This window comes from Candoia aspera, chromosome 2 (genome assembly GCF_035149785.1).
Source record: "Candoia aspera isolate rCanAsp1 chromosome 2, rCanAsp1.hap2, whole genome shotgun sequence".
Classification (NCBI taxonomy): Eukaryota; Metazoa; Chordata; class Lepidosauria; order Squamata; family Boidae; genus Candoia; species Candoia aspera.
In genome coordinates this window covers 58,464,095-58,484,572 of record NC_086154.1, presented here as the reverse complement: position 1 = coordinate 58,484,572, position 20,478 = coordinate 58,464,095, and the positions used below count along the sequence as shown (strand labels likewise).

The following is a 20,478-nucleotide window of genomic DNA, read 5'->3' as shown; positions in this document are numbered from 1 at the left end:
GGATGTGTGATGTCTGCTTGCTAGTTTAAAGTATTTATGGATAAGCATATAAGGAATGCTTGTGGTGATGGTAAAGGTTTGTTGACATGGATTATGCATATGTATGTAACCAGATGATGCTGTGTTGGTTGAGAATTCAAATGATTTGCAGTGAATGCCACATAAAGTGGATGATGCAATAAGAATTATGGATCTGAAAATTAACTGATAAAAGACCAAGGTATTTGTGTTTGACAGGGAAAATGGAGTGAATAATTTCATGCCATGCATAAATGGTGGAAAAAACAGAGCAAACAAGGTATACCTTGGTAGAATATTTCCTTAAATGGGAAATGAAGAAATTTTAAGATAGGAAAATGCTGACAGAAAGAAAGTAGATAAAATGTGGTCTGCGGTGAGGAATGAATGTTTGTTGAAAGAAGAGGAAATGGGTATATAAGAGCATGCTTCTGCCCTCTTTGTTATATGGAAGTGAGAGCTGAGCATTAGGAGAAGTAGATTGAATGCAGTGGGAATGGGTGACTGTAAGTGTGTGTGGTGAAACAAGAGAGGAGAATCAAGAAAGGATGAATGCTGAATGAGAGTGCACTGAATATAAACATGAGGAACCAGAACAAAAGAAGTACATTGAGATGGTTTAATCATATAGAGAGAATGAAGGAGGGTCCAACTGCAAACCAAATACATGAAGGAAGATAGAAAGGAAGGTCAAGACAAAGGGAAAGTTCAAAGAAGTCATGGTTGGATTGGATTGACTTGATATGATCCTGAAAAAGGGAATGGTGAAAAGTCTAAAGAATAAAAGGCCATAAAATATAAAATATGGAACAGTATATGGATGGGGTAGAAAGAAAGATTATTTGACAGAAAGATCTTGAGAGGTTTAATGTATTATGTTCGTATAAACTAGGTTCAGCTATATTTCCTGTTTTTAGTAAATTCTTTCTTTTGTTCCTGCATGAGATCTTCCAAGATTTCAAGTGAGAACATATGAGATCTGGTGACTCTTCTTCCTCCTCCTCCTCCTCCTCCTCCTCCTCCTCATCTATTTTCAACAAACTCCTTCCTTTCCTCATTGGGAAAATCAATAAATCTATATACATTGGCCTAGTAAAACCCAACTCTGAAGGATGCCACACAAATTTTAAAAATAAATAACTGAAAAAGTATATTTCTAAAATGCACCACTAATATAATTCACATCTTAAGTTACTTACGGACTGGATCTCTGTAACATATTTCTCCCAGTTTTCCAGCTAAAAAATCAAGAAAGAAATAAAACGTTCATTTTTTACAAAAAAATTCCATCTATAAAGTGGAAAGGGGAGCCCCTTTTTTTTGCCCCAAGGGCATTCTGCCTTGGTAGGAAACTTTTTGGACTTATCTGGACAGTCGATTTTTCCCTTGGTTCTGCTCTTGCTTTGCCATGTATCCCAATATTTTTCAGCTCTTGGGTGCAAGCAAGCCTTTGCTTCAGTTTCTGCTACACCTAACTCTGCTAGAGGAGCAATACAGATCATGAACCCATTGTTATTATTTCTAGTCAGCTTTGCAATCCCTGCTGAAAGAAGTTGCTCAGCCTTATAGTCTTTCTTTTTATAACCCCCTATTTCTGTTTTTAAGACAAACAGAAGGAATGGCATAGAGTAGTAGAAAGCTTCCTAGGTAACAATGTGCACATTATGCACAACAGAAATGTAGATGGAGAGCATTTGCTGAATGGGTACAAAATAATTTTTGTTACTCCAGGAGCTATGACACTCAGAGGGTGGAAAACTTTTTAAGTCCTAATTATTTTTAAAGAAAAAACCCCCTCTTACTGGTCATCCAGAGAAAGTATTGAAAGTTTACGGCGTTCCACACCTGTTTTCAATGTTCTGAGGCAAACGGAAGCAAAGATGATTAAAGATTGGCTTCAAACAGGTTTGTGTGAGATTGGGAAGTGGAAACAGAGAACAAACTGTGCCATGTTACTGTGTCCTCTCTCTCATACAGACATGCACACATCATTTATCTTGTACTCACATGCACATGCCAGCATTAAATATCTGGGGAGAGCAAAGGAAATTGTAGAGAAGGGAGGTTTAAAGTTGCAATCCCCTCCCCACTATCTAGTAGTCAGGAAACAGAGTCAACTAGTTATCCAGGAAGAGAGTAATTTTTCTTCTGGATTCCCAGCTTCCTTACTGTATGCTAGAAAGGCAGAACCCTTTTTCTCAGTACAGATAGTCCTCATTTAGCGACCGCAATTGGGACCGGCAACTCAGTGAAGCGGTTGCTAGGTGAAAAATTACATGACCGCGACTCTGCTTACAATTTTACCCAGGACAACTTATTCTAGCTGACTGTAATGCAAACACATGACTGAGAGAAAGACATTGTGAAGGTCGTAAATGTGGGCATTGGTCACGAAGTTACTTTTTCAGCATCATCATAACCGCAAATGGTTAGTGTCTGAGGCAGTTGTTAAGCGAGGACTACCTATATGTAAATATATCTCGATGTGTTTCCTCTCCATACTTTTTCAAAGGAAAGCATTTATTTAAATATATTGGCTGCCCAACTCTTTTCAGGGCATGGGGAAGAATCCAGATGAAGTTGTCTTCCATGGGCTCTCACCTTTCCCACTGAAAAGGGAAAGGGGTATCTTCATGAATGACTGCTTTAAAGTGCTCCTGACACTGACCCAGCTTTCTTGGCCCATTTCTTGGATAGCTATGGCTGCAGTCTTAGGGGGCTAGAGAAGGCACAAGAAAGCCAGAGGTTCCCCACCAATGGCGTAAGGTGGGGGGCCTTTACACCAGCTTGCAACAGGAATCCTGTAGAGCTGTTCAGGCCTTACAAATGGGAGAATGTGGGGGAGCTTTTAATGACCACCTTAACATTCCATATATTCTGGAGGCTTACAGAACCTTGTGAAGTCAGGGAACTTAAACATCTTTTTCTTATAGTACATATAATGCATATTTAAGGAATCTCAAGTATATAAAAAATGATGTCTTATTTTTGAGTGGTCTGGTTTTTCCTCTGACTCAGGTAATATTGCATGCAATTAAGACCACTGAACAGACAATCTAGCATTTATCCGGTAGTATCTGAAAGTATTCTGCTGTTCACCTAGAAAAAAGGAAATAAATAGCATATGTGCCTTGAAATGACCACTTTATATATTGTACTAGGATTTCCCCATATTTGTTTAGGTAAATTTCACCGGGCAAATTATGAACTTAAGCACGGAATTTGTCAGTATGCTATGAAGAAACTAAGATTAAACCACATTTGCATAACATGATTCATTAAGCCAAATGTGGTTCATCAGCACCATGAAAAAATTCCATTTCAGCATTCTAAGCTTGGCAGCAACAACAGCTGATTTCTTCCAATGTGTCAAAATACATGGCTGGTGGGTTGCATTATCTCTGCCATACACAAGTTGAATTGACCGAGCAAACCCAATAACATAAATAAATCGTGCACTAAAAATTTGCATATGATTACAAAGGAAGCTGTCTGTCTCAATTTTACTGAGCCTCACCCCTGCCCACAGACAGAACTAGCAGTCCAAATAATACCAAAGAAACTAAGCAACAATCTTCTGGGACGATAGGATCTGCTTCCTTAAAGTCGCATGGCACCTAACAGGAGATTTAAGAAAGAGAGAAAGAGCAAGAACCTTGTTCCACATAACCCACCCATCCAACTGCCAAGGATATTGGAGAAGATTTTCATCTTGCTGCTGTCCTCCATCTCGGTGAATGAGAGATAGCTGAAGTGGCGTGTGAGGCGCGGCGTAACTGCATTTCTCCCTCCTCCTGGTGGTCCCATGGCACCAATAAAGTTAATATCCACTAATTTCTTAAAGGTACCTGAAAACAAACAAACAAAAGCATGCCCAAGAAGAACAACACATTAAAATATCAACCCCCCGCCACCCCAGGATGGGAGCACAAAGGTATATAAGTGTACCAAGGCAGATGACTTTAAAACCCTCCTGTGTGTTCTGAAAAAACAATGGTGTTATGTACAGAAATTAGGTAAAAAACTTGTATCCTACCGATTTGTTTCCTATCGTACCAGCCTTTGTGATCCATCCACTGCCGAAGAAGCTCAATGGGTGGCTGGGCACCATAGATCTCTAATGCTGGCATGTTCAGATCATCAATGAAGAAAATGAAATACCGGCCAAGTGGGGGGCCAAAAACTCCTTTACGCCTGCATTTAATGAGACAAAAATAAAAATTACTGGGTGAAATACACAATACAAATGCTTGGTGGAGATGTATTTATTATTAATCACGATCTAGCAATTCTTGGCAGTGTACATAAGGTATAATATGGAAAAATAATAATAATAATAATAATAAAACATCCATGGTATGGTTAAAATAAAACAACTAACAATCATAAAACCCCTTCAATTAAATGAACAAAACAACAACAAATAAAAAACAAAAATATAAGTAAAAGATGGTGCAGTGGATGACCTTAGGAGAACGCTTTCCAAAATAACTCCATTTTCACATTTTCCTGAAGACCAACAAGGCAGGGACTAGCCTGACGTTTTTTGGGAGGCTATGCTCTGTGCTGCCATGGAGAAGCAGCACTTTCTAGCTTTGGGCCCCCTCATCTCTCCAAAATGTGGGATTATAAGTAACTTTGCCCTGTAAATTCTAATGGGTTGGGTCAATTCCAGTTGGAGCAGGCAGTCTTAAGGGCTTTATAGGTCAATACCAACACCTTAAGTTGAACCTGGACATCAACAGCAACTAGTGGAGGGCCTGCTGAATTAGTGGTATATGCTCCCAGTGCCAACAGCCAGTATCTTTACTGTAAATAAAAAGTGATTTATTGCTCAGATTCTTCATGGAGCCACACATCTTAGTAAAGTCTTTAGTACAGAATTTCTGTAGTTCTCCCACCATTTCTTGATAAAAAAGAAATGGTGGGAGAACCGTTCACCAAGCCACTCAGTAGGGTAGGTGTGAGTCATATTTTCAGTTTCACAGAAATGCATATGCATGTCTTACAGATGCAGTACTCACGAACAATTTATGTCCATGTATAATGTTTTCTTCTGCTTGAGTGCACATCCATGTATAATCCACAGATCATGTGTTTTTTTAATCACTATAGGTGATTTGATTTAAAAAAACCATTCTGAATAGTAAAAAGTATTGTTATAAACTCAGTGCCAATGAATGATAGAGCAGACAGGAATTCCAGGGGCCACACTTCTCCAATATTCTTTTGCCCATATTGCTAGCCCCAAAGTTTCTTTCTGCTACAGATCACAGGAGGGCTAATGACAGAAGTCATTCTTTAACATCTTGTTTCTTATTTTAAGTTTTTAAACTATGCTTTTTTACATTTTTAAAAATTTCTTCAGCAAATTTGGAAAGCAAAGGCAACTAATAAATGTACAAATAAATAAAATAAATAGGAACAAAATTGTAGAACTATTTTAAGACAGAGCTTTACCTTTTATCCAGCTTGCTGTCAATGAGATCTTGGGTTTGGTTGGCTGAGGTTCGAGCAGAGAACATCAGAAAATGGCTGATATATTCTAATGGCAGGTTCTTCAGAAGCTTGTCTGCTATAGTAAGTGTTTTCCCAGTCCCTGTGGGACCAATACAAAGAACCTATATATGGAAAAGAAAATTGTAATTACGTATTCATGGGTCCACTTGCCAGATATACATTTTTTTTCAAACGATGCTCAGTTATCACTTTTTTGCCCAGCAAAAGTCAGGTAAAATATGGAATTATTAGACTAAATATCTTTTAGATCATAATGCCAACCAGAAATGCAAGAATAATGCACTAACAGTAGTCATGTTTCTGGCTACTTAAGAAAAGTGCTTCTAATAGTTTAATGGTGGAACAGAATGCTTGCATTGGTATAATACTAGTTCGTACCCATTTGAAAATCAAGACACATACATACCGGTTTGTGATTAGTGAGTAACATTTCTAGGATGTATGCCATTTGGACAGTGTTCATTGTAGGTACAATAATATCACAAAAGCTGCTATCAGGCACCATTGTAAACTCTGTAGAGGAACTCATCCAATTCTCCCAGCATACCTAAGAGAAATAGAGGTATTGATGAAAAAGAGATTATAGCTTAGATTATTCTGTATCTGTTTGATATAGAAATGTACTTGCAAGATATTACCCTTCTGGCTACAGTGCTATGAATACATAAAATGATATTGTTCCATTGGTAAAATGATTTTTTTTTGTTTATTCGTTTAATCGCTTCCGACTCTTTGTGACTTCACGGACCAGCCCACGCCAGAGCTTCCTGTCAGTTGTCAACACCCCCAGCTCCCCCAGGGACGAGTCCGTCACCTCTAGAATATCATCCATCCACCTTGCCCTTGGTCGGCCCCTCTTCCTTTTGCCTTCCACTCTCCCTAGCATCAGCATCTTCTCCAGGGTGTCCTGTCTTCTCATTATGTGGCCAAAGTATTTCAGTTTTGCCTTTAATGTCATTCCCTCAAGTGAGCAGTCTGGCTTTATTTCCTGGAGGATGGACTGTTTTGATCTTCTTGCAGTCCAAGGCACTCTCAGAATTTTCCTCCAACACCACAGTTCAAAAGCATCGATCTTCCTTCTCTCAGCCTTCCTCATGGTCCAGCTCTCGCAGCCATATGTTACTATGGGGAACACCATTGCTTTAACTATGCGGACCTTTGTTGTCAGTGTGATGTCTCTGCTCTTAACTATTTTATCGAGATTGGTCATTGCTCTTCTCCCAAGGATTAAGCGTCTTCTGATTTCCTGACTGCAGTCAGCATCCGCAGTAATCTTTGCACCTAGAAATACAAAGTCTTTCACTGCTTCTACATTTTCTCCCTCTATTTGCCAGTTATCAATCAAGCTGGTTGCCATAATCTTGGTTTTTTTGAGGTTTAGCTGCAAGGCAGCTTTTGCACTTTTTTCTTTCACCTTCGTCATAAGGCTCCTCAGTTCCTCTTCGCTTTCAGCCATCAAAGTGGTATCATCTGCATATCTGAGATTGTTAATGTTTCTTCCAGCGATTTTAACTCCAGCCTTGGATTCCTCAAGCCCAGCATGTCGCATGATGTGTTCTGCGTACAAGTTGAATAGGTAGGGTGAGAGGATACAGCCCTGCCATACTCCTTTCCCAATCTTAAACCAGTCCGTTGTTCCGTGGTCTGTTCTTACTGTTGCTACTTGGTCGTTATACAGATTCTTCAGGAGGCATGCAAGATGACTTGGTATCCCCATACCACTAAGAACTTGCCACAATTTGTGATGGTCCACACAGTCAAAGGCTTTAGAATAGTCAATAAAACAGAAATAGATGTTTTTCTGAAACTCCCTGGCTTTTTCCATTATCCAGCGGATATTGGCAATTTGGTCTCTAGTTCCTCTGCCTTTTCTAAACCCAGCTTGTACATCTGGCAATTCTCGCTCCATGAATTGCTGAAGTCTACCTTGCAGGATCTTGAGCATTACCTTACTGGCATGTGAAATGAGTGCCACTGTTCGATAGTTTAAACATTCTTCAGTGTTCCCCTTTTTTGTTATGGGGATATAAGTTGATTTTTTCCAGTCTGATGGCCATTCTTGTGTTTTCCAAATTTGCTGGCATATAGCATGCATTACCTTGACAGCATCATCTTGCAAGATTTTGAACAGTTCAGCTGGGATGCCGTCGTCTCCTGCTGCCTCGTTAGTAGCAATGCTTCTTAAGGCCCATTCAACCTCACTCTTCAGGATGTCTGGCTCTAGCTCACTGACCACACCGTCAAAGCTATCCCCGATATTGTTATTCTTCCTATTCAGGTCTTCTGTATATTCTTGCCACCTTTTCTTGATCTCTTCTTTTTCCGTTAGGTCCTTGCCATCTTTGTTTTTGATCATACCCATTTTGGCCTGGAATTTACCTCCGATGGTTCTAATTTCCTGGAAGAGGTCTCTTGTCCTTCCTATTCTATTGTCTTCTTCCACTTCCGTGCATTGCTTGTTTAAAAATAATTCCTTATCTCTTCTGGCTAACCTCTGGAATTTTGCATTTAATTGGGCATATTTCCCCCTATTGCTGTTGCCTTTTGCTTTCCTTCTTTCTTGGGCTACTTCTAGTGTCTCTGCAGACAGCCATTTTGCCTTCTTGGTTTTCTCTTTCTTTGGGATGTATTTTGTTGCCGCCTCCTGAACAATGTTGCGAACTTCTGTCCAGAGTTCTTCCGGGACCCTATCTACTAAGTCCAGTCCCATAAATCTATTCTTCACCTCCACTGCATATTCCTTAGGAATATTAGTGAGCTCATATCTAGCTGATCTGTGGGTTTTCCCTAATCTCTTTAGTCTCATCCTAAATTGTGCAAGAAGAAGTTCATGATCTGAACTACAGTCAGCTCCAGGTCTTGTTTTTACCGACTGTATAGATGTCCGCCACCTTTGGCTGCAAAGGATGTAGTCAATCTGATTTCGGTGTTGTCCATCTGGGGAAGTCCATGTATAAAGCCATCTCTTAGGTTGTTGGAAGAGAGTGTTTGTTATGCAGAGTGAATTGTCTTGGCAAAATTCTATCAGCCTATGTCCTGCTTCGTTTTGTTCTCCCAGGCCATGCTTACCTGTAATTCCAGGTGTCATTTGACTGCCCACCTTAGCATTCCAGTCTCCTGTGATGAAAATAACATCTCTTTTAGGCGTGTTGAACTGCTCTACTTCAGCTTCTTCAGCATCTGTGGTTGGGGCATATATTTGGATCACTTTGATGTTAGATGGTTTGCCCTGAATTCGAATTGAGATCATTCTGTTGTTTTTTGGATTGTATCCAAGCACTGCTTTAGCCACTTTACTATTAATTATGAAGGCTACTCCATTTCTTCTGTGGTCCTCTTGTCCACAGTAGTAGATCTGGTGGTCATTTGATGTAAAGTGGCCCATTCCAGTCCATTTCAGTTCACTGACACCCAAAATGTCTATCTTGAATCTTGACATTTCACCAATAACCACATCCAATTTGCCCTGGCTCATAGATCTTACATTCCAGGTTCCAATGGTGTGTTGATCCTTCGAACATCGGATTCGCCGTTCACCACCAGCACCGTCGGCTGCTAGCCGTCCTTTCGGCTTTGAGCTAGCTGTGTCATCACGTCTGGGGCTAGTTGAACTCATCCTCTGTTCCGTCCCAGTAGCATTTTGACCATCTTCCGACCTGGGGGTCTCATCTTCCGATGGTATATCGACATATCTCTGGTTGTACTGATCCATTTAGTTTTCACGGCAAGAATACTAGGGTGGGTTGCCATTACCTTCCCCAGGGATCGCATTTAGTCTGACCTCTCTGTCATGACCTTCCCGTCTTGGGTGGCCCTTCACGGTTTAGCTCATGGCATCACTGATGTCCTAACAGCCAGGAACCATGCTGAGACAAGGAACTGGTCTCTAATGTTTTATTGCTTGTACATAACAGGAATCCTAACAAACTGAAGAAGCGTGGGAAAAACCCAGACATATAAACCCCAAAGGTTAAGGCGGTCCCGATCTGTGTCTCTTTGAATGGCTGCCCAATTCCTCAGTGCTATGCATGTGCTTAACAGTCTGGATGGGAGCCCCCTGCTCGCCATCCTTACTCATGACAACTGAGATGCTCAAGCTCCAGCACCACAACAAGGTAACGATCCTTTGCTGAAGGGTAAAATGATTGGCCTTCATCAAATTAATATTAGTCACAATAAGCCCACTTGGAAGTGGGCTGGACTGACTCTTCCCTAAATTACTACTTCATCCAAACTGAAGGCTTCTTGCCAAGGAAGATTTGGGATTTGGGGAAGGAGACAAAATTTATATGGGGCATGAAAATGGGGTGCTATGATAGCTCATCATATGAGTGACTTCAATTTACTTTTAAAATGATCCTCCTTTCTGTATGTTTTTGTTGTTGTTTATTCGTTTAGTTGCTTCTGACTCTTCGTGACTTCATGGACCAGCCCATGCCAGAGCTTCCTGTCGGTCCCTTTCTGTATACTTTAAAAATTAAATCATGACAAGATGCATTCTGGGGAGAAATGCCATCTGGAGCACTGTTCTAGATGCCACCATTAGCATAATCTCCACAGCTCAGTCAGAGAGACAGATAGAGATGCTTCTATCATAGTAAGTCTCTGGGGCTCCACCTCTACTTCCCCTGAAACAAGCAAACAACCAACAACAAAATCATTTCTATCCTTCTCATGAACTATCAGAATTACTCCGTCAATTTTATACACACACATATGGATCCAAGTGCACAGATACAACATGTATCTATCAACATTTCCTCCTACACTGGTGAAATCTTATGAGGTATGTGATTAAAACCAAACAAAAGAAGGGAAGGGAAGCGAAGGGAATTGGGAAGATATGCACATGGACTCAAAGATATTCTTAGAAGTAATGAATGTGTGTAGTTGGAGGCTAGTTCCTTGAAGTCCTAATAGCTATTTTATAATTAGCAGTCCATGGCTTGCAGGCTGCCTCCAGCTAACAGCCTCTCTCTTTCTTTTCTTTAGCCCTGGAAAAGATTGTAATGTTGAAACTATGTGGCCAACTACTGAATAATGGTAGTGTGATTTCCAGTCAATTTCTTTCCTCTCACTTTTCCCCTTTATTTTTGCAAAACAAAAACAGAAACTAGAAATAATAATAATACAAGGTGAAAACAACACTTAATACAAGTGTTTGAATGCTGTTAAAATTCTCTTGCACCATTTTTAAAATAATGGTTTTGATTGAGGCAATCTATAGATAACTTACAAAAGAATTTGGCTCATTTGAACCCTAGTTGATTCTTATATCCATTTGCCTTTGCAATATATATTCAGAAGTTAGAGGATTCCCATCTACAATTAAATTTCTAGTTCTATAAAATCCTGTATCTTCCCATTTGTGGTACCTGCTCTCTGGAATGAGGTTTCCTCTGAGATCCAGGTGGCTCCCACCCAGATGGCATTTCAGAAGGCCTTAAAATACCTGCCTCTTCTCCCAGGCTTTGGGAGCCATGGGAGCTGGTTGGCTATAACTATTCTTTCTAAGGATGAATTGATTTTATTTTTCTCTTGTTTGTATATTATTTTAATGTATAATTTTGTTTAAACATTTGATTTGTATTGTTTTTAATCCCAAGTACATATGGGGGAATTGTACATTGCTCAGCTACAAGCCCTGGGAAGGCAGGCAGGAAGGCAGGCCCTGGGGCTTGACAATACTGTAGGCAGGGAAATACTGGCTTAACTGATGCAGCCATTTAACAAATATGTGAAAAGCTGCTGTTACATCTTTACATTCTCATAATGTTTTTTAAATTCTAGTATTACTTATGACCTTTTATACATACCTGTCCTAGTGTTTAGATTATTCATTGTAAAATTAATTGTAATTTTATAGGATTCTTTTGCATTTTAATACCTCTACTCTGTACTTTTACCTTAATAATTTTATAGTTACCTTATTGTATTCTATCAATATGACTTTTTATTTTTATTTCTATTTTAGCGTAACTGTTATGGTACTAGTTCTAAGCTGGTCTATGACCGAAAATAAAATTGATTGATTGATTGCTGTTACATTTAAAAGGAGGGACAGGAATGTGTGTGGTGAAGCCAACACAGGAGCACCAGGATATTGTATTTACTGAGCAGGAAAGAATAAAGAAGCTTCATACTAAGGGAGCAGGCCTGGAGCAAGATTACCAACTCGAACATCTTCCTTGGTATATCCAAGCAAGTCACCAGCAGCTTTGAAAGTGCCCCCGCCCCCCAGAAGTTCCTTGTCAGCCTGAAGATAAGGCCTTTTCTCCCGTTTTGGAAGCTGAGATGATAGAGAGCCTGGTGGCAGATGTGAACAGAATGCTGTTGTTAGACCCTTAACTTTCCCTTGTTTAGCCTCTATTGCTGGCTTTCATTAAAACCCTGGCAGTGGCAACTTTTATTTTCCCTCTTCTAGCAAAGTCTGGCAATTTGAAATGCTACACAGCCCTACTAATTATTGTTTCTGCTGGTAGGTATAACTGATTAATTATAGCAATGAACTTACTTCCAAAAGCATTTCCAGTAACAATTTTAAAGTAAATTAACCTTCTACTCTGTCTTCCCTATCATTAGATGTTTTTAAGCACTTACTGTCAAGTACTTTAAAAACACCTAATAAGAGGAAAGACATTGACATTTCAGTATAACTAGTATGCTGTTTTACATCTAATTAAGTCCATTCTATTTTTTAGGAACAAACCTGGATTATTCTGGAGAAATGTATTTTGTTTATGAATATATTTAAACCTTTGGCCAGTAACATGGTAAATATATTTTAAAAATTAATTTAACAAGGCAATAGGCCAATATGATAATGTGGACAGTCTTTGTTTGATTTAAGAATAATGAAATATTGAATTTGTTTCAAAGAATCATCAATTTTTGCCCCAGGAATAAGTTATTACATAACGGACACAGATCAGTTTCCCACTAGCAACTTACAGCATCTTCTAAAGTCATCCAACCAGCATTGTACCAAAGTAACAATAAAAAGGATAGTTTTCCATTACTTCAATGACTGGATGATGCTGTGAAGGTACTTTAAGTCACTAGTGAGGAGATGGCCATAGATATTTTTTTTCTTGTACAATATTTAAGTCTATTTGTCCTAAAGATTGGAGCCCCCTGAAAAAGTTACATGAGATCAATGAGGGCACTTCCACATGGGGTCTTTGCAGTGCTCCAGCATCACATCAAAACCTTTGTGATCTCATACCATCACATGTGTTTGGCAACTAATGTATGTGAAATCTCACACATTTGAAATGCTGAAGCTTGTCCATGGGCCATTTTCCCACCATCAGTGGCTTTTGCTTCACCCCATTTTTGGTTCCTGGTCTTAACCCAGCCTTTTCCTCCCAACAGTCTCAGCCACCAGAGCCTCATGCTGAGATACTATTATTTCACCACTCAGCAACCAATCAAAATGATATACAGTATCACTAATCAAATGCATATAAAATATACAAAAAATGTGGATGGGGGATGACACTGAATGATGTATACATGCACTCTCCTGTTGGTTGTTGAAGGGGACCCTGATTGGTTCATGGTCTTGTCTGTGTTTGGAGACTGGTGGTAGTACAGAAGTTCATTGTTTGCCTTCAAACTGCTTCTGAGGTATTGGGGAGTGAAAATGATAGTGATACAGAAGTGTCTGGAGTCTCACTGATATTGACTGCGAGGTTTGACAGTTTTTAGTTGTGCTCAGGCTGGATTTTTAAAATGAAGTTGAATAACACTTTGCTTGTTCAGTCATTTGTTATTGGCACTGAAGTGGAATTTCTTAATTGTGACTTGGCACAAATGGCTTATTTTAAGGGTTTTTCTTTTATCAGCTAAGCCATCTATCTTTCTTTTGCTACTTCCACTTGTAGACTCAGAAAACTTTTTCCAGCTTCCCCCTCTGACTTAGATACCCACACAAACACACACTGTTGCAGAACATCCAACCACCTTTTGTCAAGATAGTATTCTATCTGTGTGTGAGAAGATGACGGCCAGTGATTCTCAGATCAGAGTAGGCAGTTATATAAACAATCAGCAACCATTCAGCTTCAAGGCCATGAAGTGTCACAGCAAGAATCCATTAATTCCTGAGAGAGGCAGGGGTTTGTACCTTTGTGCATAAAAGAGGCTCTTACACACACACACACACACACACACACACCCCAATGGCAATGGAAAAACAATTTTGTTTGGCTTGATTCTTGTTTGCAATCAAGATTCTTAACTAACCAAATGGAGTCTGTGGGCCTATTGCCAAGTCCTAGTCTGGGAAATAGGTTTAGCTATGTAAAGTCAGAGTCTATGATTTATTGCTGAGTTCTGGTTGGGGGAGCATAATGTTGAAAAAGTCACATTTCCTGAGGAGTGAAAGCAACAATAGTTGTGCACTCCAAAATTTGCAACTTTTAAAAGATTTAGTATTTACTATTTATATAGTACTTGCCTGAAGAGAAAGTGCTTTATTGTAGCAATTTTGCAAGACAAGCTCAACTTAATACGATTAGATTTAAAATTTGTGGAGGAAGTATAGTGGCCAAAAAATAGATTACCAATGGTTACTTACAGAATTCATATCAAAGCATCCAACACAGGGAAAATGGCACATCACCCTTTCTGTAACAAATATTCAAGCTAGGGATTTTTAATTCATTACACTATTAGTTCCCATAACCCTTTAAAACAACAATACACATACATGCACAAACGTTTTTTCCCTTGTTAAGTTTATGGAAATATATGCATTATACAATTTTATCTACTGGTATTACAAAGTTAAATGTTCTCATTTTATGGTCATAAGGTGGTAGGGTAAGAAAATTATTTTTGGACTCCAGCAGATAAAGTACTCTGTGAAGCTGTGAACAAACTCAAATGATTCTTTTGAATGATTTAAGATATGTCCACAGTGTTAAAAATACCAGATTCTGGGAGTGATGATTGTACCTCTGAAGAATTAATCTCAGAAAGTATAATATGATATGATTTTGAACAAAATTAGAGCAATAATTCATGCATGCCTGCATAGGGCAGATTATTTTCTCTTTAGGCATTGGACTCTGTAGATGACTTGGAAAATAGATTTGTACAATATACTTTATGTATATATTCAATCAAGTAATGATCATACTATCAAGTGTGATGGCTTGAGTAAAGAACAAACATTGATTTGTAAGCTTTTGTTCTAAAAGAAGAAAAAATATTCATATTTTCCCCACAATATTAATGTGAACAAATGAGCTCCTGAATGAATGGCTGGTTATAAATCAAATAAATACATATTTTAAAAATTATATTATTACAATATACTTGTTTCAAAAAGAGGAAAAGGAAAATCCAGAAAACCAGAGACCAATCAGACTTTGATTCAAGAGCAGATAACAAATTGATCAATCTGAGAGTAACTTGAAAACAGTGAGGTAATTAACAGCATCCAGCATGCATTTGTCAAGAACAGATCTTACCAAAATAATATTATCTCATTGTTTGTTCAGTTAACTTAACAGATGGTGAGACTGCTGTAGATATAATATACCTTGATGAAGTGAGCTGCAGCTTATGAAAGCTTACTCCTTTTAATAAAATGTGTTAGTTGGAAAAGGTGCTACCAGACCCTTTCTGTTTTTTGGCTACCATAGACTAACACAGCTCTCGTCCTACATGACTGCAACAAAGAATTTGACAAAGTACCCTATGCAATGCTGATTAGCAAACTAGTTACAGGTAGTCCTTGCTTAATTACCACAATTGGGACTGGCAACTCCAGTGCTAAGCAACGGGGTTGTTAAGGGAGACATCATGTGACTGCAACTTGCAATTTTGCTGCCAGCTTCTCCATTGACTCTGCTTGTCAGAAGCTGGCTGTGAAGTGCACAAATGGCAATCATTGACCACGGGATGCTGTGATGGTCGTAAATGCCCACCAGTTGTGAAGTGCCCGAATCTTGATCACGTGACTACAGGGACACTGAGTCAGTTGTTAAGCGTGAGGACCAGCCACAAAGTTAGTTTTTCAGTTCCATCATAACTTCAAACGGTTGCTAAACAGGGCAGTTGTTAAGCAAAGACTACCTGTACTTGTTGGCTGGATGATATGACAATTAAATGGATACACAGCTGTCTTGAAAACCATACTCAAAGAGGGCTCAGCAATGGTTCCTCATCCAAGTCAAAAGAGATATCAGGTGGGCTGCCACATGGACCAATTTTGGGATCTATACTCTCCAATATTTTCATTAATGATTTGGATGAAGAGGTGGATATAATACATACAGTATTAAATTTGCAGACTATACAAAATTAGACAGGATAGTTAATGCTCTAGAAAATAGATATAAATTTCAAACCGTCTAGATAGATTGGAAAAATAGTCTGAAAGTAATAGAATGAATTCTAACAAAGACAAGTACAAAGTTCTTTACTTATGAAACAAAAATAAAATGATCAGATATTGGATGGGTGATACTGGCTTGATAACAGTACTTGCAAGAATATCTTAAAATAGTAATCACAAACTGACTATAAACCCTCAGTGTGACGTAGCTGCAAAGAAGGCAAATGCACCAACCAAAATATGATTTCCAAATAGCAAGCAGTAATGATTCTACTCTCTTCTGGTTGGTCAGACGGTATCTTCTATACTGCATCCAATTCCAGGTAGCATGCTTTAAGAAGGATTAAACTCCTTAAAGTTCTTGGAACTTATTAGGGTTCTGAGTGGGGGCTAGATTCAGCCTAAATGACTAAATTGTCTAAAACTTTCTGGAAGGTGCAGTTATGGAGGAACCATCTGATCACCATGAAATCTCTATTTCTTTCTGATATATTCTTTTACTTTTCTCCCTACCTCCTTACCAGTCAGTTCAGAAACAGAAATATGTGCATCTTTTTTCTAGATGTTCACTCTATTCCAGAGAAGCAATATATTTTTATTCTTTCCATGTATACTGATATGAATACATATGATAAATGCAGTCTCTCATCTTCAAAACAGTGAAGCAGAAACTGACTTAGACCCTCTCCACTCCCCTATTACATTTGCCTCACTTGAGAATCAGCTCTATGCCTGCTGCTCACACACTGTCATATCCATTGGGCAGTAGAGCTTCCATCCTGACTGGAGAAGAAACAAATTGTAATGAAAACAGTTTTGTAGCGTAAATACTGGAACTTCTGAACTAGTAGTTTTCCACTGGCAGAAACTTTCACTTTTCCCTGCCTGCCAGTTTCTGCCCTCTAACCTGCTGTGGACATTAAGCCTCTGAGTACCATACTACCTTTTCACTTCTCTTTTAAATTGAGCAAATGGATGGATTGGCAGCTCCCTCTTCCAGTGACTGCAAGATCAAACAGGCAAAGCATGAAATAACAGTACAGATGTGTGTTTGTGTATGGTGCCATCTGGGTCTCAATTTTTGCACCTGCCCATGGGTTGACAGAAGGGAACACTGCTCAACTTGTTTAGAGCTTATGGGATGTCAAGGATAACATGAGTGAGGACAATGGCAGCCATTTAAAACAGGGGAGTGCAAATGAAGGCAGTGTGGAAATATCCTGGATCACAATTTGATTCTTATTTCAAGAGAATGCTATAGAGATAAATAAATACTGAAATACTGTGAAATACTTGGATACTGAATTTAAAAAATCAGATGTTTCAGACAGAATGCATTGTGGCTGCAGAGTAGATAGCATAATCTATTTCACTACTTCTTTAAAAGAGTAGGAATTGATTGTAAGATCAGTGCAAAGGCAGTAAGGCCATTCAGATTATTTTGAGTGAACTGATGGAATGGTTGAGCTTGTACAGCCCAGCCTCACTCTCACCACCAAATAAGCACAACAGTCACACCCCTTTGCTAGCATGTGAAGACAAAGTACTGTATATACACCCCTACTTGTATAGAGTTCTCACTGCAAAGAGATGGGGTATCTTGATTGGGCCAGGGTCTTGTATAAAGAATATGCTTATTTGATATACAGGTAGTACTCACTTACTGATCACAATTGGGACCGGTAACTCTGTTGCTAAGTGACACAGTTATTAAGTGATACGTCACATGACCACACTGGACTTATGACGTCAGTTCCACTGCAGTCATTAAGTGAATCACCACAACATCACATGATCATGACTTGTGACCTCCTGCTGGCTTCCCCACCGACTTTGCTTGTCGGAAGCTGGCAGTGACGGTTGGAAATGGCGATTACATGACTGTGGGATGCTGTGACCGTCATAAATGCACACCAGTTACAAAGTGCCTGAATTGCGATCACGTAACCGTGGGGATGCTGCAGTGGCCACAAGTTGGAGGGCCTTGTAAATCTACTTTTTCAGAGCTGTCGTAACTTCAAATGTTGCTGAATGAGGCATGAGGACTACCTGTACAGTTATAGATCCTTTACATATTAACTTGAGGGAAGCAATTCCTGGGTGCATTAACAGATACAGCAACCCTGTACAATTTGCCTTTTGGCATGGACCAGCCTTTTCTGCAGCTAATAATGAAAATATAATATACCACCTCTACAATATCTTCATCCTCATCTTCTTCAGTGTTACTAATTCCAGCATCATCCAGTTTATAGTCGTAGACCATCCCTTTTTCTGGGAATAATAGTTTAACCTATGGAGTGGAAACATGATGAGTAGAAGTAAGTGTGGAGATTACATTAGAGTGATTCCATCCAATTTGTCTCCCAAAATGATTCAGAAATTACATATAAGTGATATCTGGCTGATAGTTGGCCTGGCAATAATGAAAATACACACGTTCCAGAAATGTGTAACTTCCTTTCGGTGTGTGGAAGGACAGACTACCTGAGCAGGTTATACACCCTGGGCTCCTTCCCCACTCCCTTTTTGGCCCTCCCCCGTCATCAGGGTGACCCAGCTGCCAATCAAACAAATTGCTACAGTGAAGGAAGGAAGACAAGATGGCTGCCTAGGAGCTCTGCTGCCACAGGCCTCTTGAGGAAGGGGCTGAATAAACAGAGCCAAAGCCCAGGAGTCAAATATAGAAGCAAACTAAAAGATAGACAGCCTGCTGAGAGAAGGCAACAGGAAAAGAGGCAGTAGCTGAAAAAACTGGGGAGAGGCATTTATTTCCTTCCCTCAGAGCTGGTATAAGGTAAAACTGCTTCAAGCAGTTTCCCTCAGTTGAAGCAAAGATTCAGAAGAAGAGCAGAAGCAGCAAGGAACAAACAAGGAGAAAAGATTAAAAAAAAACTAAAGACTTGGACAGGACAGATATAGAAAACAGAAACTAAAAAAAAAGTCAGATTGAACTCTGAGGAAAAAGACATATACAGTAGCCCTACAGAGGGTGACAGTAGAGATATATAAGGATTAAGACAACAGAGATACAGAAGTGAGCAATAAATAAATAAAAATATTGCATCTGGGTCAATCTGGTTATTGGTGGTTCAAAAAAAGAACTTGCGACAAGGTGCCATTATGAACGGATAATCTCCCTTTCCCTTCAACTTGCCTTCTCATCTGACATCTTCTTCCTTAACCAATTACTGAAGGCAGTTCGACTTTGGGCATCTCCAGTTCCACCAACACTCCAGATCAAAGCAAATATGAACCAGGGTTCTATCAGTTCACCAAGACGGGCTGTCTTCTCTGGAGGTATTCTTTTTATTCCCTGTAGAATCAATTAACAAAATACACTTATTATTAAAACTTCCCAAATAATTAGTATTTATGTTTGATTTATTAATGTATTCAATTTATATCTGCTCACCTTGCTACTCAGGTAAATACCCCTATGCCTAACAAAATTAAAAAAAAAACAATCTAGAATGTGAGACATACAGTTAAAATGAACATTAAATTAATGAATAATTATGATATAATCTGGAACCATTTCAATTGGGCTTATGGCTGGAAGGTTACTAAAACTGCTTTGATCACCTTGGCTGATGACCCATGCTAGAAGATGGATGTGGAGAGGCACTATGGCCTTGCTTGTTCTCCTGAACCTCTTGGCAACTTTTGATACCATTATCTATAGTATTCTGGAATGTCTGGGAGGATTGCACCTTGGTGGTACTACTTGCAGTGTCCCAATCCTCCTCTTCCCAAGCTTTGGAGTAGGATGCCATCAGAAAGCTGAGGCACCTACCTGAACTGCTCCTTACTATCCTTATTGTCTAAGTTAGAGAGAGGGTTGGATAAGGAACAAGCTGAAATGAAATCCAGGAAAGATGGAGATGCTGTTGGTCAATAGGAAAATGAATTCAAGGATGATTGTTTGATCTGTTCTCAGATCAATAGAACTGAATCCCCCTGAAAGGCTGTCTACAACTGGGGAGTATTCCTCTGAACCTTGGCTTTCACTGGATTTCCACTGTGGCAAGGAGTGATTTCCCACAATTATACCATATGTGTCAGCTGCAATTATTTCCGAATTGTCAGATTTGGCAATAGTTATCCATGCCTTGGTTACATCCTGCCTTGACTATTACAATGTCACTTACATAGGGATATCTTTGAAAAATGACCTAAATTTTCAAGTGGGACAAAATTCAGCACTCATATAATGCCCATAATGAAAGATCTGCACTGATAATCAATTGTTTACAGAATATTGTGTACCTGAAGCTGCTTCTTTGAGTACTGTAGCAATTTGTGCATTTGCAAATATGATTTTCCATTTTCCTATGCTGGTATCACTGGAATATTCTAGAGTTGCACTGTGGCAGGCCCAGAAGGCGCCCTCTCTGTTCACGTTTCTGTAAGACTTACTGTTACTTATATCAGTTTTTTAGGCCATCATAGTGACTATCCCCTACAGATGGACATTTTGGCACAGGATCAGTGGGAGGGCCATATGACTGCAGATGACCATTCAAAGAAACAACAGTTAAAAGTAAGTAACTTACTCTTCATTGTGGTCTCTGTAGATCACATATATGGGA

At 39.2% G+C, this 20,478-nt stretch overlaps 1 protein-coding gene across 1 annotated transcript in view; it reads right to left on the bottom strand.

Moving 5' to 3' along the window:
* Positions 1–20,478, bottom strand: part of DNAH1 (dynein axonemal heavy chain 1) — a 168,063-nt gene that overhangs the window by 54,357 nt on the left and 93,228 nt on the right. Inside the window, exons 39-45 of the mRNA XM_063291915.1 lie at positions 19,044–19,202; positions 18,075–18,179; positions 5,945–6,085; positions 5,479–5,639; positions 4,055–4,212; positions 3,693–3,866; positions 1,218–1,256 (exon numbers count right to left, since the gene is read on the bottom strand). Coding sequence (XP_063147985.1) covers positions 1,218–1,256; positions 3,693–3,866; positions 4,055–4,212; positions 5,479–5,639; positions 5,945–6,085; positions 18,075–18,179; positions 19,044–19,202 — 937 coding nt within the window. The remainder of the gene's footprint in view (positions 1–1,217; positions 1,257–3,692; positions 3,867–4,054; positions 4,213–5,478; positions 5,640–5,944; positions 6,086–18,074; positions 18,180–19,043; positions 19,203–20,478) is intronic.